This window comes from Equus asinus, chromosome X, assembly GCF_041296235.1.
Source record: "Equus asinus isolate D_3611 breed Donkey chromosome X, EquAss-T2T_v2, whole genome shotgun sequence".
NCBI classification, from domain to species: Eukaryota; Metazoa; Chordata; class Mammalia; order Perissodactyla; family Equidae; genus Equus; species Equus asinus.
In genome coordinates this window covers 14757301-14778561 of record NC_091820.1, presented here as the reverse complement: position 1 = coordinate 14778561, position 21261 = coordinate 14757301, and the positions used below count along the sequence as shown (strand labels likewise).

General features: G+C 39.5%; 1 protein-coding gene and 1 long non-coding RNA gene across 3 annotated transcripts in view; one reads left to right on the top strand and one right to left on the bottom strand.

Moving 5' to 3' along the window:
• The window catches only part of ADGRG2 (adhesion G protein-coupled receptor G2), a 114056-nt gene that overhangs the window by 56229 nt on the left and 36566 nt on the right, over positions 1 to 21261 (top strand). For both annotated transcript variants that reach the window (XM_014847893.3, XM_070502030.1), the window contains 5 exons: positions 13313 to 13348; positions 15929 to 15967; positions 16065 to 16088; positions 17523 to 17561; positions 19785 to 19826. In XM_014847893.3, coding sequence (XP_014703379.2) covers positions 13313 to 13348; positions 15929 to 15967; positions 16065 to 16088; positions 17523 to 17561; positions 19785 to 19826 — 180 coding nt within the window. The remainder of the gene's footprint in view (positions 1 to 13312; positions 13349 to 15928; positions 15968 to 16064; positions 16089 to 17522; positions 17562 to 19784; positions 19827 to 21261) is intronic.
• Positions 17578 to 21261, bottom strand: part of LOC139042653 (uncharacterized) — a 44072-nt gene continuing 40388 nt past the window's right edge. Inside the window, exon 3 of the long non-coding RNA XR_011499625.1 lies at positions 17578 to 18111. This is a non-coding gene — a long non-coding RNA (uncharacterized lncRNA). The remainder of the gene's footprint in view (positions 18112 to 21261) is intronic.

Sequence of the window (21261 nt, the reverse complement as noted above, 5' to 3'; positions counted from 1 at the left end):
GTAAAGTCTAACAAATTCTGATTTTGGGTGTACAGGCCAGAGGAGATAAGTTTGAATTAGTAAAGAATTTTCAGTTATAGGGCATTTTCAAAGTTTAATTTTAAAACTTTCAAGTGAGTTGCATAACGTCACTGGAATATAACCTTTATTTGAGGCCAGGGGCTTTGTTTTATTCCCTGTCTTAAGCCCAGTGCCTGGTATACAGTGGGCCTTCAACAATTAGAATAAGTGGATAAACTTTGGGCAAATCCCGTCATGTTTTTGAGCTTGTTTCCTCACTTGTAGACTGAGGGGGTTGGACTAGTTGGGTATCTAGTCTTTTCCTTATCTATGACCTATTTTGTAATTCTTTTCTTCCAGCGAACTTCAACTCCTAAAAGATACTATCAAATGGCTTATTTAAGTAACATTTTTCCCCATTTTTGTGTTGAGCAAAGACGTTTATAACTGTATGCAGTGTTTGTGAAAGGCAGTAGAAAACCAGTGTACATATAATTTCAAACAAAACAAACATCACACTCTAATTTCCTCATGCAGCTTATTGTGGGTAAATAAACAACTTTTAAAATAATGAAATATAGTCTGAATACCTTGGACATTTTTCTAGATTTGCAATATTGTACTAGGTCATCTTCAAGTCCCGTTCACCTCTGAAATGGATTTCTGTGAACTTCACTTTCCTGATGTGTAATGTGAAGAGATGGAACCCCATGGTCTTTCCGGGAGATGCTTTCTGATGATCCTAAGCTATGGAAACTTGAATTAGACAAACACAGTGTTGTAACAGATATTCTCACTAATCAAGCATTAGTGAATAAATAAAAATGTTTTACAGTAAGAATGGAAATCACATACATGCAAATCTTGGAAAGAAACCATTTTCATGATTTTTTAAATGCCCCTCTGCAAATTACTGATATCACATTGTTTGCATTAAGAAAAACAAACAGTTTATTACATAACGGTAAACTTTATACAAGGACACAGAATCCTGTTGTCTGAATTAATAATAATTATAACTTATTGTTGGAACTGTGATAAAATACTTTATGAATAATATAATTTCCTTCAAAGTAATCATCCCTATTTTACAGATGAAGAAATACAAGCAGAGAAATGTTGGAAACTTATTCAAGGCAGAGCCAGGATTTGAACCCAAGTTACTCTCCCTCAAGAGCCCAGTCTCTTAATCACATTTAAAGCTTGGTTGAGGAGGCATGCTCCTTCATACACTGGAAGTAAATGGACATGGGCATTTTATCCATATGGAGAAGATTACCAAGTCAAGAGTCACACGTTATTAAAAGTGAGGAATCCAAGATCAGACTTTCAAAGCTCATAAGAAGCCAAAGACAATATTAGGAGAAGACATTAGCGTAGGAGCCACTGACATACAAAGACCTAGGGGCCTGCTAAGGATCTTCTACTTGGAAGTGCTACAGCAAAGGTTACATGGCTTCAAACAGAGGAAACTCAAAAATACAACTTTTCCAACTAAGTAGAATGCAGCATGAATATCCATAATTCCAGCCTTTCTCAGTGGCTTTTACTAGTATGTAGCTGTTTACAGAATTGGTTCATCACATGGGAGTCCCACTTGAGGGTCATGGAAAAACCATGATATGGATATTTGCTGGGAGCAAAGCTGGGGAGGTGAGTCATGAAGAAGGAGGGGAATTCATTCAGACTCAAAATAGCAAGGACTCCTCCTCTTCTGATTCATATGGATTCCCTGAATTTTGACCGTGTCAATATCATGACAAAGAACAAGAGAGAAAACGGTGGCTGGGGAACGTCATTTTAGCATTAGTTTTGTCCTGTCATTAGTTTAAGGGATATTAATTACTCCACAGCACTCAAATTAAGTCTAATGTGGCAGAAATGGCTGGCAGCTCACCAAACTTTTTTTTTTCTTCCTCGGCACACAGCTAGACTTCATTTCTCAGCCTCCCTTGCAAGTGGAAATGGCCATGTGACTGAGTTCTGGCCAATGGATGTGTGCAGAAGTCTAGCCATTAAAAATCTCCCACCTGATTCCCCTCAGTCTCTCTCTTTCTCCACTTGCCTGCTGGATGTTGCTCTCCAGAGCAGACTTAAAATCTTCACGTTGAAGATGGCAGTGCCTCTGTCAACCTGGGTCCCTGAATGACTGCATGGAGCAGATGTCCCTCTCTGTGCCCCACCCTGCCCTCTACTCTAGGCTGCTGATTGGACTTTACACATGGAAAACGAACTTCTATTTTTTTTAAGTCCCTGAGATTTCAGGGTTTATTTATTGCAGCAACTTGCCTTACCTTAGCTAATACATCTGACTATGACCCTTCTCACCAGGGTCGTTGGTACCTCTTCTTCTGCCATTGGAGGGTGGGGTGGGGCAGAGTTGGCATCTTTTCTTTCTTGAGATCATATAAGAACCCAGGTTCATACAATCTAAGAAAACTGGGGGAGTCCATTATGGTCACTACTGAGATGTTCGTTGTCCAATCAAGAGAGAGTCATTTGAGGGCAGGAGGCTCCACCAGAGCCACTCACTCCCTTTGTGCCAAGCCAGGCTAGTGGGACCTTCACAGTGTGGCATAAGGTTAAGACTACAGGCTCTGGACTTTCTGGGGTCAAATCTTACCTCTGCCATTTGTTAACTCTGACCATAACAAGGTATTTAATCATTGTGCTTCAATTTCCTTATCTGTAGAGTAGCAGTACCTCCCTCATAGAGTTATATGCAGATTAAATGAGTTAGTGCCTGTAAAACAGATGCTTGTAATGCATCTGACACATTGTAAGAACTCAGTAAACACTAGTTGTTATCACTAGAGACCAGCACAGTCTAGTAGAAAATTTCACCATAATGGAAGTATTCTATATCTGTGCTTCCTAATACAGTAGCCACCAACCACATGTGGCTACTGAGCACCTAAAACATGACTGAGGAAGTGAATTTTGAATTTTATTTAACTTTAATTAATTTAAATTTAAATAGCTATATGTGGCTAGTGGCTGCTATATTGAACAGTGCAGCTCTAGACCATTTGTTCTAACTGCTTCAGAATTTTTCTGTTTCATCTGTATAAACCAGGGTTCAATCACAGAAAGAGAATCACTATGGACACATACACATGGGTCCATGCACACACACACTAAGGAATTTGTCACAAGGATTTGACCTTATACAACTGGGGGAGCTGGGTAAGCAGTCTCTGTAAAGCTGTTCTCTTCACATCTGATGCTAGGACTTGACATCTATGATTGGCAGGCAGTAGGGAAGGGAGGATCGATGTAAGATGGGGGAGAGCAAGAACAAGCTGGAACTCACAAGCATGAACTGTAGCCACAAAACAGACTGAAACCTGTGTCAGTTCTTGTTGCCTGTGACCTTGGTGGTATCCTTTCAGCACAAAATTGAATACACATCTGGCCCAGAAGTCAGAGGAGCCGAAGGAGGATCCAGGGGAAGGTGGAGCAGTTTCAGGCTGGCAGCTCCCTCATACTAATGAAGTGAGGCAGCTGATAATTACCAACCTGTGGGAGCTACAAAATGGCTGCTGCTCCACTTCTGCCCAAATTTCCCACAGGAAGCCCTCTTGTGTGCCTCACTAACCAAAAACATACAGGAAGGGGAATTTGGGCAAATATAGCTCAGCCTAGCCATGATGCTACATTTCAAAGCCACGACACATACTAGAAAGTAATGAGCTCAATTTTATATCTGTTAATACTTCTAAATAAAACATGATGCTAACATCTCCCAGGGCTCTATCTAGTTGCTTCTGTTCTGCAACTAGCCCAAAGATATTCTGAAGATCCTTACAGCCAGGCAACATTATCTCTAAGTGGTAAGATTATGAGTATCTTTTTAAAGTTTTTCCTTACACCTTTCTGTGGCTTAGAATTTTCTCCACATAAACCCACATTATTATTATTATCAGAAAAGAAATTATTGTTAATTTTTAGAAGCCAGCCTATGACCCTTAAGGAGACTACACATCCTACTAGAGGACAACCTAATAACATCATGATTAGCTGTGCCTTCCATTTTTTCTCTGAAACTTTGCCGGGTCTTGACTTTGTACAAGAACTTATGAAATGTAAGTTATGGTCACCAGATCTTCTAAAACCCTTTGACTTCTGCCTATTTCTTCACATGTTTCCAAAGTGATCCCAAGGATGTTTTGAAATTTGGAAGCAAATAATATAAAGAGAAAAGAAACTGGAGTGGAAGGCTTGCTCAATAGAAGGGAGAAATCATTTTTAGAAAGGTCACTAGGAAAATGAGGAATAGAGGCAGCATCATATTAATTACTGACATGAGCAGTATTTACTGTTCTTGCCGATACTGTAATAGTAGTTATCTGTGAAGTATGTCCCATTATGATTATCTCCATCCCTGCTTTCCAGATGGGAAACTGAATTGCAGATGAATTAAGTAAGTTGTCCAAAGTTACATAGTTAGCAAGTGGTGGATTTGGACCTAGGGTGTGTGGGTTTCGGGGTCTAGGTTCTTAACCTACCTACCACACTTGCAGGATTCAGCGCAATGTCACAAGGACTACTGGGATTTGATAGGTTAACTGTTGGCAGGCTGACTCCTGCTTCTCCCTCACCCCCACATCCCAGTGACGCCCCCCCCCCACAATTCTCTCATCTTATCCTAGAAGTGTCTGTTGAACCTCTCTTTTCATGCCAGCTTCCCAAGCACAAGTTCAAGTCCTCGTCGTCTCTTGCTCAATCTACCACAGTAGCCTGCTCTCTGGCCTTCCCACTTCAGATCACGCTCTTCATTTATTTCATAGCAATATAAAAAATATATTGTTTTGTGCCAGGGCCTACGGGGAGGGGAGAATGGGGAATCTATTTTGCACCCGAGTCCTTATCTTAGGCTCTGTGCTCCCAAAGAACCTAAACTAAGATGCCAAGTGGTCATTGCTTGACTATGAGCTGGCAAAGAGTGGCATAATCCAAGGGAGACTTGAGAACTCTCCATACCCTAACCACTGGTGCCCCCATCCCCACCATTCCAGGTGCTTCTGCACTTGACTCTTCCACAAGCAACTCTTGCTAACCCATAAATTTCAGGTGCTTTGGCATGAAAGAACACGTCAACTGACTAACAGCAGAATCACCTAGACCCTAGTGGGAATCAGGGAGGAGGGGGGCACCCAAGCAAATGTTGCTTTCCTTAGGCTGTATCTCTTCAGGAGGAAATGGAGATAGCCCTGGAGCACGCATTCTCTATGGAGGCAATATCGCCCCCATGGGAGTGAAAATTGGTTCTTGGAGGCAAAAAAAAATCTTTTATATATATTACACAGGGCTGGGACTAGGGTGAGGCAAGTGAGGGGTCTAGGGCATAAAATGTTAGGAGACATCCACTCTTATGGCTGTGTGTATGTGTACACACCCATAAATATACACATACATACATATATATGTACTTGTTAGATGGCAAGGACTGCTGTGGATAAGGGGATGGGAAGGGCCAGGCAAAGGGGGAAAGTGTTGGGATTTTAAATAGAGTGGTCTGGGTCAGCCTCTCAGAGAAGGGGACATTTGAGCAAAATTTGAAGGAGGTGCCAGGGCAAACCAAGGGGCTCTCTGGAGGAAAAGTGTTCCAGGCAAAGGGAGCAGCAAGTGCAAAGGCCCTGAAATGGGAATATGCCCGGTGTGTTGGAGGAACAGCAGGGAGGCCAATGTGGCTGAGTGAGGGCAGGGTAGGAGAAGATGAGGTCTGGCTAAAGGGTCATCTGTTTCATGACAATGTGGGGAGATTACACAAAGAAGCACGGGTATAATGCCAGGGTAGTAAGTGTTCAATAAAAGCCAGTCTGCCTCCCTCCCTCCCCGGGGCCTGAAGCACTAAGCAACATATACCTATCAGACCGAAATAGCTCTAGACTGTGTACCACAGTCACACAAATCATGGCTAGCATTTTTAAAATGCAAAGCACAACCAAGATACTCCATATCTACACTGGCCTTGACCAGCAGCCTAGGTTACTATCTATGTGTCTAACTTCAGGAGCTCTGGGAAGAGGGGATGATGCCCTAATATCCCCTATCTGTCAGAAATAGCTTATTTCCGGGCTCTCGTCCTTCCTAAAGTGCACATCCCTCCCGGTGGAGCAGGGTGGACAGCCAGTAGGTCAGTGGCTCTTTGATTTTTTAGACCACAGCCCAAGATGAGAAGCAGCCCAGTATAGTGGGCCTGGAGAGCCTAGGCTCAGATCCTAGTTCTGCCCTTTTGCTAGTAATCTTGGGCATGTTACTTGGCCTCCCTGTGCCTCAGTTTCCCCATCTATAAAATGAGGATAACTTGCCTCATATGGTTGTTATGAGGACTAAACGAATTAATATTTATGAAGCGCCCAGTGATAGTAATGCTGTATAAATGCTTGTTAATTTAAGATAGACTCCCTTTTGGGACTCTACTTTTCCAAGAGAAAAATGCATATGAATACACACACAAATTTGCATTCAGTTTCAGGGAATTTATGGACATGCCAAAATGCATTGCTTAGACCCTTGGGGGAGGGATGGTCCGTAAAGCCCTGAGAGAGCCAAGATCATTTCTGGAGGGGTAAAGGGGCAAGGAGACAGGTGGGTGGTACTATGTGAGGGTGGGAGAAGAGCAAGAACCAGGGGCTGGGGGAGCTCAAGAACACATTTCACCCTCTTCCCATTTTGGCTAAGGCTCACCTAGAATTGCTGATTGTTTGCACTTTGGGAAGTTCCATCAGCTAGGAGCTGAAGTTTTCTTTAATGATGTCATTATTAATCATTTAATAAAAACGTTATGTCAGAGTATTTATTGAGCAGTGTTACGTGAGATGGTCACAGCTCAAGTAAACACGTTTTGGCTGTGCCAAAGTAGAAATGTTTTCATTCATTTTGCCGGTTATGTAGTAAAATCTGAAAATACAGTTCTTGGAAGAGTGTCTGTTGTCCCAAGCCCTGAAAGAGCCAATATAATAACAAAACAATATTATTTTGTTTGGGGCTCCCATATGAGTGCCTAGGCATGGTGCCTTGTTTTGAATCATCTCTCTATGGAACAGTAATTCAATCCAGAGAAGGACTGCCAGAAGTTTCAGTTGGACCTAAAATATTCATGCAAGGGGGGCTAAGTTGTATCCTTTTTAGATCCACTCTTAGAAAATTAAACCTTTATCTTTCCCATCCAACTTGACGGCGAATGTGTTAGAAGTAAATACTCATTAGTATTACCACAGTCACAGGTTTAAGACAACCAATCATCTCACGTTTTGTCTTACAACTCCTACAGTATCAAATAGTGGGGAGAAAAATGAAAACTTCAGAAACACTCAGACATGAGCTTGCATGACTTGGATGCAGGTAGTTTGTCTGAGAGGTAATCCAAGGAATCAGGAGTGAGGGAGCAGGAAGAGGGCATTAGGAAAAGAGGAAAAGTCAATAAAGGGTACATTATTGAGGTCACTGTTGTAGGCAATGGGGGCTCACAATTGCTGAACTTTTTATGTTGTTTGTGATATGTATTTGGCCATTTTAGTATACATCTATGAGATCTGTTATGCCATCTAAGTGCTGTGACTGGCGGTTATAACTACTTCTCCAAACTTCAGATTCTGAATAATGGCCATCAAAGTATTCTCAAGTCTTTCCTTCATGGACTCTGCCTCCTTGCTTTCAGATCCATTCCCCATCTTTCCCCTACTATGCTCTGTATCACAAAGACCTGACCCTTTGCAATATTTGCATTAAATTCCTGCTCTTGAACTACCTGTCATGGGTTCCTGACTGATCCCTGACTGACAGAGGCTCCTTAATGATGTCATCAGTCAATCCAAAAATATTCTGAATATCTACCAGATTCAAGGCACTGAACTGGATTCCTGGATGATAACAAATAAAGCATCAAGCAGCTTAGCATCTAATTGGGAAAACGAGACATACAGTGGAAAAGTTAAGTAACAATGCTCAATGGTGTATGTCTAAATGCCCAGTGAATGGTGTAGTTAATGAATAAACTTTAAGATATAAAGAAGAGAGTGCCCCCTCCAACAGCTTCTTCAGGCAAGGCATGATTTAGAAGACCAGAGAGCTGACATAAAGGGGTCATCTTCTAAAACTCTCAATTTTGGAAGGGTGAAACTTTGGAATTTTATTTGAAATCTGACTTTTAAATGTTGGTAAGTAATTCAAACTTTCGAAAAACTTCAGTGTGATTCCCACTATGTGAGCAAGGTAGAACTTGTCTGGGAGCTGAATGGGGTTTGTGAGCCAATGATGTGCATTTGGTGGATGGCTTATTGCATTGGAGGAGAAGTCGGATGCAAACAATGTTAAAACCCCTTCCCGTTAGAAGATTCCAGGGTTCTAATATTTCACTCATGTATGAGGTGGTCAAAGCCTGAGCTTAGAAGGGGCCAGTGTGCATGGGAAGAAGGGACAGATGAGAGAGAGATTAGGGAATACTAATAATAATGCCCTACATTTATATAATAGTTTATGGTCTACAGAGTTTGTCATTGGAAGCAGGATAGAATAGAGGCCCAGAGGGTAGGCTCTGAAGTCAGACTTCCTGGGTTCAAATCCCACCTCTACAATGAAACCAATGAGGCCTTGAATAAGTCAGTAAACCTTGCCCAGCCTCAGTTTCTCAAGCACTAAGAAGGACTGATGCTAATGAATTCACATATCTCATAGAGTTGTTGGTTGATTAAATATTAAAATGTATATGAAGCCCTTAGTGCATTAGGCCTGGCTCATTATTTGCTATGGCTATTATCACACATACATCATCTCTCTTTAATCCTTGCAACAGCTTCATGTTGCAGTGAGAAGAATGCCCAGGGTGGATGACTGGATATGGAGGTGGGAGGTGGGGATGGGAGGAGTCAGGAGCAAGGCCAGAGGGTGAGCATCTGGTTTGTAGACTGAGCTCTATTGCTGGAACTAGCTCAGAGTTTCTGGGCCCTTTATTTAACCCCTGTGGGATTTCTCTTCATAAAGGCAGCTGCAACTCATAGTCTTCATAATTTTAGAAAACTGGATTTCTGAGTCTGGTAGGAAGAATAATGGCTCCCCAAAGACATTTATGCCCCAATGTGTGGAACCTGCAAATATGTTCCCTTACATGGCACGTTACCTTACATGACAGTGAAGATACTGAAATTGTTAAAGATTTTGTTTACCTTGGTTCAGTCATCACTTTAAATGGAGACTGCAGCCAAGAAATCAAGAGAAGACTGAGACTTGGAAGGGCAGCAATGAAAGAATTAGGAAAGACCATCAAGTGTAAGGAAGTGTCATCAGAGACTAAGGCCAAGATTATCCACACCTTTGTATTCTCAGTTATTATGTATGGTTCGAAAGCTGGGCAGTGAAGAAGGCTGACAGGAAAAAAATTGATTCATTTGAAATATGGTGTTGGAGGAGAGCTCTATGGATAACCTGGACTGCCAGAAAGATGAACAACTGGGTCCTAGAGCAAATTAAGCCTGAATTATTGCTGGAGGCAAAAAATGATAAAACTGAGGCTGTCTTACTTTGGGCACATCATGAGAAGGCAGGATTCTTTGGAAAAGACAATAATGCTGGGAAAAGTACAAGGGGGCGGGACAAGAGGAAGAACAAATATGAGATGGATTGACTCCATAAAGGAAGCCACAGGCATGAGTCTACAAAAGCTGAGTAGGGTTGTTGAGGGCAGGACGTTGTGGACATCACTCACTCATAGAGTCACCAGGAATCAGAGCCAACTTGATGGTGTGTGACAATAACATAGCAAAAGGGATTTTGCAAATGTGATTAAAGTTAAGAACCTGAGATGGGGAGATTATCGTGGATTACCTGGGTGGGCTCAATCTAATCGCTAAATTCTTAAACGTGGAAGAGGAAGGCAGAGATACTGCATGAGAAGGACTCCCCCACCCCATCTCACTGTTGCTAGCTTTGAAGATGGAGGAATGGGGCATAAGCCAAGAACTGTGGGTGGCTTCTAGAATCTGGGAATGGCCCTCAATTTACAGCCAGCAAGAAAATGAGGAGCTTGGTCCTCAACTGCAAGGAATTGAATCCTGCCAATAACCCAAATAAGCAGGACACAGATTCTCCACTAGAGCCTCCAGAAAGGAATACAGCCTGTAGACACCTTGGTTTTAGTCTGGTGAGACCCGCACTGGACTTCTGACCCACAGAACTCTAACGTAACCAGTGTGCGTTGTCTTAAACCACTAAGTTCATGGTAATTTGTTACAGCAGCAACAGGAAACTGATACACTAAAGTTTCCAACTTAAATTGTTTGGCTGGTGTTACCAGCAATGCTATCAAATTCAAGAACTGATCAGGTTATGGAAGTGATGTGGGGTGATTAGGGGTGAGTTCTTGGCTATGTGGAGTTGGGGAGGCAATGACAGTAAGGCATTCACAGTGCTCAGACCCCACTTGGCCATGTGGGATTGGAGTTTGGGAGGTGGTGGCAATAACTTTGAAAGAAAGTGCCAGGGAGGCAAGGTAGGGAAAGAGACTCCATCAAGGGGGCCAGTTTCTTGAGTTTCTGGTTCCTGTGTTTGGCTTCTATTCCAAGCTTATGCACGCCAAGCTCCTGTTCGTTATAAGTGGAATATATGGACTTTGTTTGGAAAAATCACGAGGGAGTCGTGCTGAGTAAATTATATAGACAGATCACAACAATTTTATTTATTGACTTAAATTGAGACTTCAATGAATGAATAATGCCTTAAAATTGGCTCTTTGTAGGTTTCCAAAGGAAAATCTGAAAAACTTGAATGGTCTTTCTTTGTTTATGAATCTTTTTAACAATGGAAATGTTTTGTCTTCTAAGAGCGGCATGGAGCTCAAATATATGACTCATTGGAAATGACGACCACCTCTTTGGTTGTAACAAATGGGAAGTGAGTTAGGAGAGAGCCCAAGAGAAACAGAGGCTGATACTCAGGAAAATGTAAGGCCTATGGGGACATCTCTGTGTTGGACCAAAAGGAGTGATATGAAGCATCTTAATGAGAGACAGAAAAAGTGAATAAAATGTTAGTCACTGAGCAATTGGGCCCCTAGAATTTAAAAAACAAAATGCCCAAAGAAGAAAAAAACAGACAATAACAATTTAAAAATCTCTAGCTTTTATTTACCAGATTCCTTCCTTTCATCAATGTAGACCCCTGCTGGGAGCCCTGTATGTTCCATGATGGAAGAGGCCAGCTCTGCCTGTGGGCTGGGCTGGTCAAGCCCTTGATCTACATTTTGATCAGGTTTTACATCTTGATTGTGAGTCCGTGCCTATCAAACCTGTCTACTCGGAGATGGCTGACCAGGAAACTTCCTTCTCTGCTCTGGCTTTCCTATTACCCTTGAGTTGTCCATTTCCTCTAACATCTAAGAAAGAGGTGAAAATCAAATCAGCCCCCTTCCTTGTGAGTACACAGCTCTGGTCAAAGGATTTAGCAGTGGAGAAGGTTGGAATCATTGGTGGCTATGGTCAGCCACTGGGAAAAATCGTAAAGGAAGCAGTATTAGCCTCTGTTGCTCTTCAACATCACTCTCTATCCCTCTACTCTGGTACTCAAGTCTTCCTTGGTGCCTTCATGCTGTTCCCTGCCTGTGCCACATTTCTGCCCCATTCCACCTCACCTGCTTACACTGATAAGTGTCATTATCAGAATAGCCCAGATTGAATGTTGGTTCATCCCAGTACTTTTCAACATGGCCTAGTTTGGTATCAGTTTGCTACATGATCAGAAGAATTCAGCCGATTGGAATTAATTCATACTAAGGTGTGAATGACTGATTTCCCTTAGTGCTCCTAAGAGTATTTTAAAAATTGAACTTCTGTTAACTCAACGGACTCTTTGATTAGTGGAATATTAAAGTAGCATGAGGGATATATTGAAGGACAGAGACTAAGAAGAGACAATTCCAATTAAATGAGGGCATCAAGGCATGAACCACTCTGTGTACATTTGCCTTGGTGGTTGCAAGGTAATTGGGAACTTGAGCATTCATTTAGTCTTGCTTTCAAGCAGAACTGTGTTTTAATTATCCCAGAAAATAATCAGAACCACCATTTAAGGAAAATAGGCTCCTGGAGGCTACCAGATATGTTTCACGGTGCAATTTTAGTTTCCAAACATAGTTATTCTTTCCTTTTCATTGTATCTCAAGATAGCACTATGGAAATAACTGTTCCTCTGTAATTAAAAGAAAAATTTTTAAATTTATAAGATAACACCCAGTGTGGGTGAAAGTTTGGGGGAGTAACACTCTCATGTACTGCAAAGGGCAGTATAAATTGCTTCGTTTTCTATAGGGCATTTTGGCAATCAAAATTCATGGAATTTCTGAAGGAAGTAGCCAAGTATGCATGCAAAAGTTTAGCCAAAAGGATTTATTGCAGCATTGTTTGTAATCATGAAAAATTCTACACACCAAAATGTCCATCAAAAGGCAATTTGTTATATAAATTAATGGTACATCCAATCAATGAATGCTATGCAGTCATCACAAATAGTATTGTGGAAAAGTGTTTAATGACATAGAACAATGTTCAGGATATACTGTCATGAGAAAAATCAGGTTATAAATAGTTTATGTGATATGACCTTTCTTATCATACATATAAATACATATATACACGTCTTCATATATCTATATACATATGTAGATATACATATACACATAGAAAGAGAAAAGAATGTATGCCAAAATGTTAATGTTGTTTATCTTTGGGTGGTGAAATTATAGGTGGTTTTAATTTTCTTCTTTTTGTTTATCTGTAATTTCTGAAGTTTCTACAATGTGTATATTATTTTTCATAGAGAAAAAAATTACTTTTCTTTTAAGGACTCTGAGCATCCTCCCAAAATAAATAACACAGCAGTTCTTGTAGTTTATACACCCAGAGGCATCTAATCCAGTTTAAGAAGAAAGAAGAAGCGACTTAATAGGCATAAAGTCTGTGCTAATAGGTATAGAAAGAAGCACAGTTAATGAAAGTTTAATTTATGCAGATTATACATTTACTTTCACAAATTCTGATGAATATTAGTCAACAACTAAAGTTCTTAGTCATCACTTTTAATTTAAAATGTACTAAACCATTATATAACAAAATACATAGAGTGCTGTCAATGGTTAAGTTGGAAGAATTGCTTCACCAAAGACACGTCTTTGTAGAGAATTGAAAAGAAGTACTGATTAGGCTGTTGAAAATAATAGTAAATTAACATACTGCCCTCTTTTGGTAGCTATTTGCAACTCATTTTACAAATGCATGCACAAACTAAACTAATTTTAAATTACCTTTTTCCTCAACAGAGAATGCTGATAATTCCAGTTTGTTATCACCATCTGGTAAGACTGTTATTTCATGACTTTGGGGAATTTCAGGAAAATATTTTTGGTTTTGTTTTTATTGAGGTAACACTGGTTTATAATGTTACATAAATTTCAGGTGTACATTATTATATTTTGATTTCTTTGTAGATTACATCGTGTCCGCCTCCCAAAGAAAACATTCTAAAAGTTCTCCGTGCGATATAGTGTGTAGTCAGATACTGCAAAATTGTTTTCTTCCATGAAACTTAATTAAATTCTGTCATTAAACCTACATCTGAAAAATCAATAGCAAACACAGACAAGAGGACAGGCACATTGATCCCTCTACATTGCTGGACAATAAATTGTGGGTTTTCGTTACGGTAATTGCTTAAGTTCCTCAACGTTATTTTTAGTATTCTAGTTCACAAGTCCCCCGAAGAGTATCGAGAACATAAACATGCCAACTGTGCTTATTTTTGATGAGTGAGATGTTCTCTTAAATATACTTCCTTAGTACCGCACTGAACAAGTATTTTTCAAAAAGCTTCTAAGGGCTTAGCACTCATGAGAATGGGAAGGCAAATAAAGAGAAGTTCATAACTAGGGCCCATCTTGGCAGGAACCAGGAACAGAACCTGCATTCGAGACTGCTAGCCAGAATGGGACCTCAGGGATAAAGTGGTGCAGCCCCATCCATTAGTTGATAAGATAGTGAAGCCTGGAGCGGCTGAGTAACTTGTCTAAGGTCACACAGCTTCTTGCCCCACATCACACAGAGGCAGCACATGGCTTCACTGACTCCTGCTTCTACTGTTGTTAAGTTATTCATTTAAATAAAATTAATAATAGCTATTATTTCTTGTGCATATACTATACCCCTGGGAGTCTTCAGATGTTTCATTCCGCTTCCAACCTTGCAGCATAGGAATCATTATGTCCACGTTATAGATGAGGAAACTGAGGGTCAGAGAGGATATGCTCATGTTCACACATTCTCTGGAGCCAGACTACTTGGGTTTGAATTTGGCCACCATCCTCCCACCCCCATTGCTAGCAATGTGACTTTGGGCAAGTTCCTTCACCTTTCTGTGCCTCAGTTTCTTTATCTGTAAATTGGGGAGAATAGCAGTGCCTGCTTCATTGGGTAGTTGTGAAGATGAAATGAGATAATGTATGTGCCTGGCACAGAGTAAACCCTCAATAAGTAATAACTATCATTATTAGGAGTTATTGAGTAACGGGGCAAAGATTCAAATCCAGGACTGCAAGTCTCCAAAACCCAGGCCAAATTTGCCCCCTCGTTGTTAAGTTTCTAGGGTAAAATGAGCCACTGTATTTTTCTTCAGGTACAATAGCCTTCATCAGAATTAATCATGGTGATATCTTTGCAAAATCCTGTTTGCATGGGATGGGGTATGGGGCTTTGGAAGCACACGCTGGTTCCAGTCGCAGCCTGGGTTCTGGGTGCCCTGGGGAGAGCTGCACCAACTGGAGGGGAAGAGCCAGTGCGCCAGGGATGGATGGGTGGCTGTGCCCACAGGCCTCTTCTTTGGGTGGCATCACCATTCATCAACATTCCGAAGAATTAATAGTCATTAATTAAAAACCAGCCTTGGCCAATTATTTTGTTCTCCAAGAGCAAAGGATCCCATATCCACACTTTGAATCTTATTGCTCTGGAACTGTCTTACTTCTCCAGAAATATCTTTTGTAATTACAAAAAAAAATGTAGTAAATGATGAAATATGGAAGCAATAATGTAGGACAGACAGGGTGTGTGTGTTTCAGCCAACGCATGAGCGCTCTAAAACAGACGGGCCAGCCAAGCGCCTTGACACACCCAAATGTTGTCCTTGCCTGCTGAATATCAGGCTCCCTACTGCAAAGCTTGTTTTGTTTGTAAAATGTTTGTGTTTACTTTTCCTGTGTGTGCTAGAGGTCAAGCCATTGGATCTTTTAAATATTTAAACAGGCAAAATGTGGGTAGTAGACTGACCTCTTAGCATAAGTGGAGTTATTCCACAGGAAATTTATAACTTGATTGATTGTCTTAATAGCAGCCATATTTTAAAATAACCTACCAGGAAATTGTGTTGGGTAGTACAGCATTGAGTGCTGGCAATGTTGGGTTTTTTTTTAAATCCTAAATTCACTATGGGAACAGTTGCCAGGCGTCATTATAACAGAATGACACCAATGTGCCAATAAGTTTCATAGTTCGACAAATTATTTAAAGTATAAAATGTTTCCTAGAACTCTCTGGCTGAAAAATTTTGAAAGTAGTATGTCTCATATTTTGTCGTGGTTTCTAAACTTATTTCCACAATATTCCATAGGTAGCAGCAGGCTCTGTGATCACGCATGTCAGGTTCTGCCTTTGTAAAACGAGAGAGTTGCGCTCACTTCATCTCTTGGGTTCTTTCTCTACAATTCTCTGATTAAATGTAGACTCACTGAGTGATTATGGGACTTGCAGATTCAACTACGTAGTGGTCTGATAGCATGTTTTCTGCTTCTTTTCATAATTATATCTCAAAAGTTCTAACTCTTTAAAATTCAATAAATAACTACTTCAAAATATTCATTTGAAAATGTTTTTTTTCTCTCCTGCAGCTGAATCATCTCTTATTGGTTTTGTTCGCTACTCCAATGGTACTCCAGGCAAGATTTTGAAAAAATTTAAGCCCAATTTGTTAAGTTTTTGATTTAATTATACCTTTGTGTTATTTCTTTTTCCTCGGGACGAAAGAGGTTGAAACTACGAGCCTAAATGGTAAGAATTTTTCTGAAGCAAGTGAAAATTGATAACCCTTAATATGAATATAAGGATAATGAAGGGCGTTGAAGGTTTCCATATTCAAATAACCAAACAAAGAAATACAGAAAAACCAAAAACTGTCCCGGGAGAGCGACCTAAACTTTCTGGTTAAATGATAAAATCCTTCTTATTGTGGAGGGAGGACAGACCTCCCCCACTCTATTGGGCACATTTTGAGCACCCTGTTTCACTTGCTCTCCAACACAGTGCCACCACATTTTATATGACAGATTGTTTAAATGTGAAAAGCACATCCAGTGACTTCAATGTGATTCAGCGTGGATTTGGAGGCACAGAGTGTTCAAAGACAGTCTTTTTACAGATGATTGTATCAATTTTTAAATAGTAGGAAATGAAAAAAAAAAAACCTGGCTTCTTCATCATGCTAGAGAAAAGGGCAAAGAACTGGGCTGTGTTAGAGGGAGGTGGGCAGGGCAGCGCATTCTGTTCCCTCCCCTCTGTGGGGAGACAGCCTTCCATCTTACTGCAGTCAAAACCCAACACTTTGCACAATCCCTTAGTAAAAATAAAATCTCACCATGTGGTTGGTGGTTAAGGAGCTGAACAATCATACATGCAGTGCACACTGATGGAAACTGGTTTAAATTCATCTTTGGTCCAATGGGAAGGACCAGACCTTATCGTTTTTATGTGCCACTGACTTTTTTACAGTGAAAGAACATCTTCAAAATAGCTTTGGCAGTAGTTTTTGGATCCCATTTTATGTGAGTTTTTTTAAGTGTGATAATGTAAAACATGCCCTTTTTTCCTAAAGTTTCATCCAGAATAATAAATTATAGAATGATTTTTGTTTAAAGAAATACTAATAGAGTAGGGTTTTAACTGGATTTTTAAGTGAAACAAGATCAAAATGTGGTTTTCCTAAAATTTAGTTGAAGATAATGTTCAAGAACTCCAATTTAAACTAGAATTACTTAAAGATTGCTTTATAAGAGTGTACCATCAGGTAAAAATGTATTATGCATCCACAGGGCTCTATATTAAAGTTAGTGTTAACTGTGGAAATATATCCCTTAGGGACTTTCGTTAAAATGGAGAAAGAAAGGGACAAAATATTAAACAACATAAGTGGGTTTATTTAAATCTAATAATTATAGGAGTGTTGCTATGTTTTAGACACATAACGTGTTCAGGAAACACATTTTGAATGAATGAACACTTGCTCAGGAATTGTCTCTGGGGGTTGGAGAATGGATAGTGTGGTGAGGGGGGTGGGCAGCCAATACATTTGGTAGCGTCAGTTGGCTTTTGCAAAACTCTAACTTCTCCAGGATTTTGGGAAAAGCGAAATGTTTAAGGAAACTAGGAAGATGCATGTTTTCATTAATCATGCCAATTGTTAGGCTAATTTTTATTATTATATTTCAGATGCTACTTCAAGCGTATTATCTACTTTAAACAAAACAGGTAAAATCAAGTTATTTCTAAATATAATAGCTTGTCTTCTGTGGCTTCTTGGGTTTCTCATTTGTGTGGTCTTCTGGGTTACTAAAGGTTATCTCCTTGCCCATTTCCTGTGCACTCAACTGGTGATTTATTACTCATTTCACCTTGACATTGAACTATAATTCTGGTGTCACAATACTCCTAAACTTCCAAACTGTTATAGCCATAGCAGTCCATTTAAAATAACATTTGTTATTTTTTTGATTATAATAGTAATACATCCTAGCTCATAAAAGATGGAGAATATAGAAAAATACAAAGAAGAGAAGAGAAATCATCTTTAATGTTACTTTCCTAAGACTATTACTGTTAATAATTTGGTATATTTTCGGGGCTGGCCCCGTGGCCGAGTGGTTAAGTTCACGCGCTCCGCTGCAGGCGGCCCAGTGTTTCGTTGGTTCGAATCCTGGGCGTGGACATGGCACTGCTCATCAAACCATGCTGAGGCAGCATCTCACATGCCACAACTAGAAGGACCCACAACGAAGAGTATTCAACTGTGTACTGGGGTCTTTGGGGATAAAAAGGAAAAAAATAAAATCTTAAAAAAAAAAAAATAATAATTTGGTATATTTCCATTCAGTATCATATATACATATACACTATATATATACGCACACATATATATCTTTTACACATTAGTCATAGTTTACATAGATTTTTATGTCTTGCCCTTTTGACTTCATATTAAATTATAAGTATTTTCCCATGTCCCTTACTATCAATGACTTGATAATATTCCATTGTGTACCATATGTTGAACATTAAAGTTGTTTCTACTTTTTTAATAGAAATTGTGGCAATGAACGTCCTTGTGCCAACATCTTTACATTCATCCCTGATTTCTGTAGGATGCACTCCAAGGATTGGACTTAATGGGTCAGCATTATGAATATCTTATGGCCCTTGATATCTACTGCCCAATTACCTTCTAGAAAGGTCATACCCAGCAACATTCCTGCCAGCAGTGGATGAAAATGTCTGTATCACTGTACCTTTGTTGAGAGCTGAGATTGTATCATATATTATTAGATCTTTCTCTCAATTCCTTAGGTTCTATTTTACATTCTTGATTATTGGTGAGGTTGAACATTTTTCCCCAAAAGCACTTTTGTTACTAGAACCAGAAGTTCATTTCACGATTGTGTTTTGTTTGCTCTGGAAAGTAAAGTATCAGGGGAAACAAAATAATATATTTAAAGGATGCTTAATGATCATGCAAAATGCTATCAGCCTCTATAATTTCCACGAATCATTGCCCATAGGTCAGTCACACATTGAAATAGAAACTCATCAATAATATATACACAATGAGGTTTCTGTAACTGTCACTATAACGTCATCATTCTTAAGGGCTTCCCCAAGATCTGAGCTTTGTGTTTTCTTCAGAAATTGCTACTCATCCTAAAAGACAGACCTTCTTTGCAAATATGTGCCCTGAACACAACCTCTTCTAATTGGCCATCCTTATAGCAAGGATTTCTGAACCTGATTTTCCATTATCTGGGAAATGAACCATGAGCTCTGTCTCCAAAGTGTGTTGGGAAGATATTCCTAAGGTTTGCTTCTTCTGAGTGTGTTAATATTTGCCTGTGAGTCATTGACTTTGAACAGGTCTGTCTTGGTTCTGCTGTGGGCCTGTTGTATGACTGTAGTTGGACAGTCTCAACCTCTCTGAGAGTAATTTTATCAATCAATACAATGGGGATAATATTGTATTAGCTCCTAAAGAAAATAGCAGGACACTTTCTTGATTTTAGAGTATAGTAGCAATATTTTAGATCCTGTGTTTACTGTTTCCATGAATCTTTATTCTGAATTACCTGTTTTTTACAACCTATCATGTGAAGGTCCTGACAGTGACTTAATTCTACATATCTGAAGTTTACATCCACGTTGATTTGTCTAGCAGCAGTGCATGGAAATTGCAGTAGAATTACACAAGCAGTGGGGTGTGTAATGGATGTGATCTAACTGGGTACAAATTCCAGACCCACCCTATGCCACTGCTATATGGTCCGTGTATGCGATTCCCATTCATTCCGCAACTGAGATAACCAATAGTGTTTTAAAGATGTCAACAGTATGATTTTCTTAGCAATTCACTAAAATGATACTCATGGCAAATTGTTTCTTAAAAACAAGCAACAATTCTGCTCTAATATTTAAATTGCTTCTTTGCAGAAAAAACTAAAATCACTATAGTAAAAACCTTCAATGCATCAGGTATGACTTATTATTAATATCAAGACTTTCTTTTTTATAACTAAAGTAAAATTAAACAAATGGCTGGTGTTTATGTTTTCTTTCTCTTTTTTCCTGCTTTTTAAAAATGAAATCTGTTCTTAATGAATAGATGTTTATGCACTGGGTACCTGAAGTTGTACTAAGTGTTTGGAGCTATATAATAATGATCAGACACAATGCCCACCCTCAAGAACCTTCTAGTCTATGAGAGAGTCAAGGCAAACAAACAGATAACTAACATGAACATGTAACATGTATGCAGATCAAGCCAATGATTACACAAGTGTTTCTGACATGGTTAAGAGGCATGGGAGATAGAAGGGCTGGTGCTAATGATTATCAACAGGATGCAATTTATGAAGGAAAGATTCTTAGTGGAGTGAACCTCAAGCTCTTTTTAAATCAAAACAGGGATGTATCCCTAGTACAAGGCTAGGATACATGATATGCTTAACAAAGGCTTCTGGTTGATTTAAAGCAAGGGTTGGCAAACTATGGCCTGCAGGCCAAATATGGCTTACTACCTGTTTTTGTAAATAAAATTTTATTGGAACGCTGCCATGCTCATTCGTTTCCATATTGTCTGTGGCTACTTTTCTTCTACAATGAACAGTAGAATTGAGTAGTTGCAACAGAGACTATATGGCCCACAAAGCCTAAAATATTTACTGTTTGACCCTTTACAAAGTTTTCTCATTGACAATTTAAAGGATGACCTGTGGTCATGTACTTGGGGGAAATTACAGATAACAACCTTAGCAATAGGAAAAAAAATTCTCAGCATGAATGAGCAGCAAAAGACACACACCATTGGAAATAAAGGTGCTGCTTAAATTCAGAGAAAGATGAGAGATGACAGAATGAAAAGCTTAGTGAGCAGTAGACCCATGGTTGTAAAGAACATTTAAAGTATTACTACCCACCATCTATATAGTCTGTAATATTTGCATAGTGTATATTTCTAGTGAGTTATGTCCATAAGCAAGTATATTTAAAATGAAACCTTTCTCTTTTGGTGTGGGTAACGTTGCTGGAAACGATCTAGAAAGCTACGTGTCAGGTAACTTTTGGCACCTAAGTTCAGTTTGCTCACAGAATCAAAACTTTCAGCTGAAGCATGATACACCAAACATCAACTAAATCATTCTGGCAGAAACCACATCACATGCACTAACTCAAATTATAATTTTAGCTTGTGTCCAAACTAGGTCTCTTTGGAAAGAATTAAGCACTTATAAAGCGCAATGGAAATAAAATAGTAATCAGGCATTGCATACGTAATTCTCACCAAACCAGACCTACCAAGGACAGCCAAATATTCCTTAATATAACAACCTTTTCCCCTTGGCAGTTTTCTTAATACATTATCAGCATTTGCCCCTCACATTTTCTATAGATTTCTTATACTTCATCA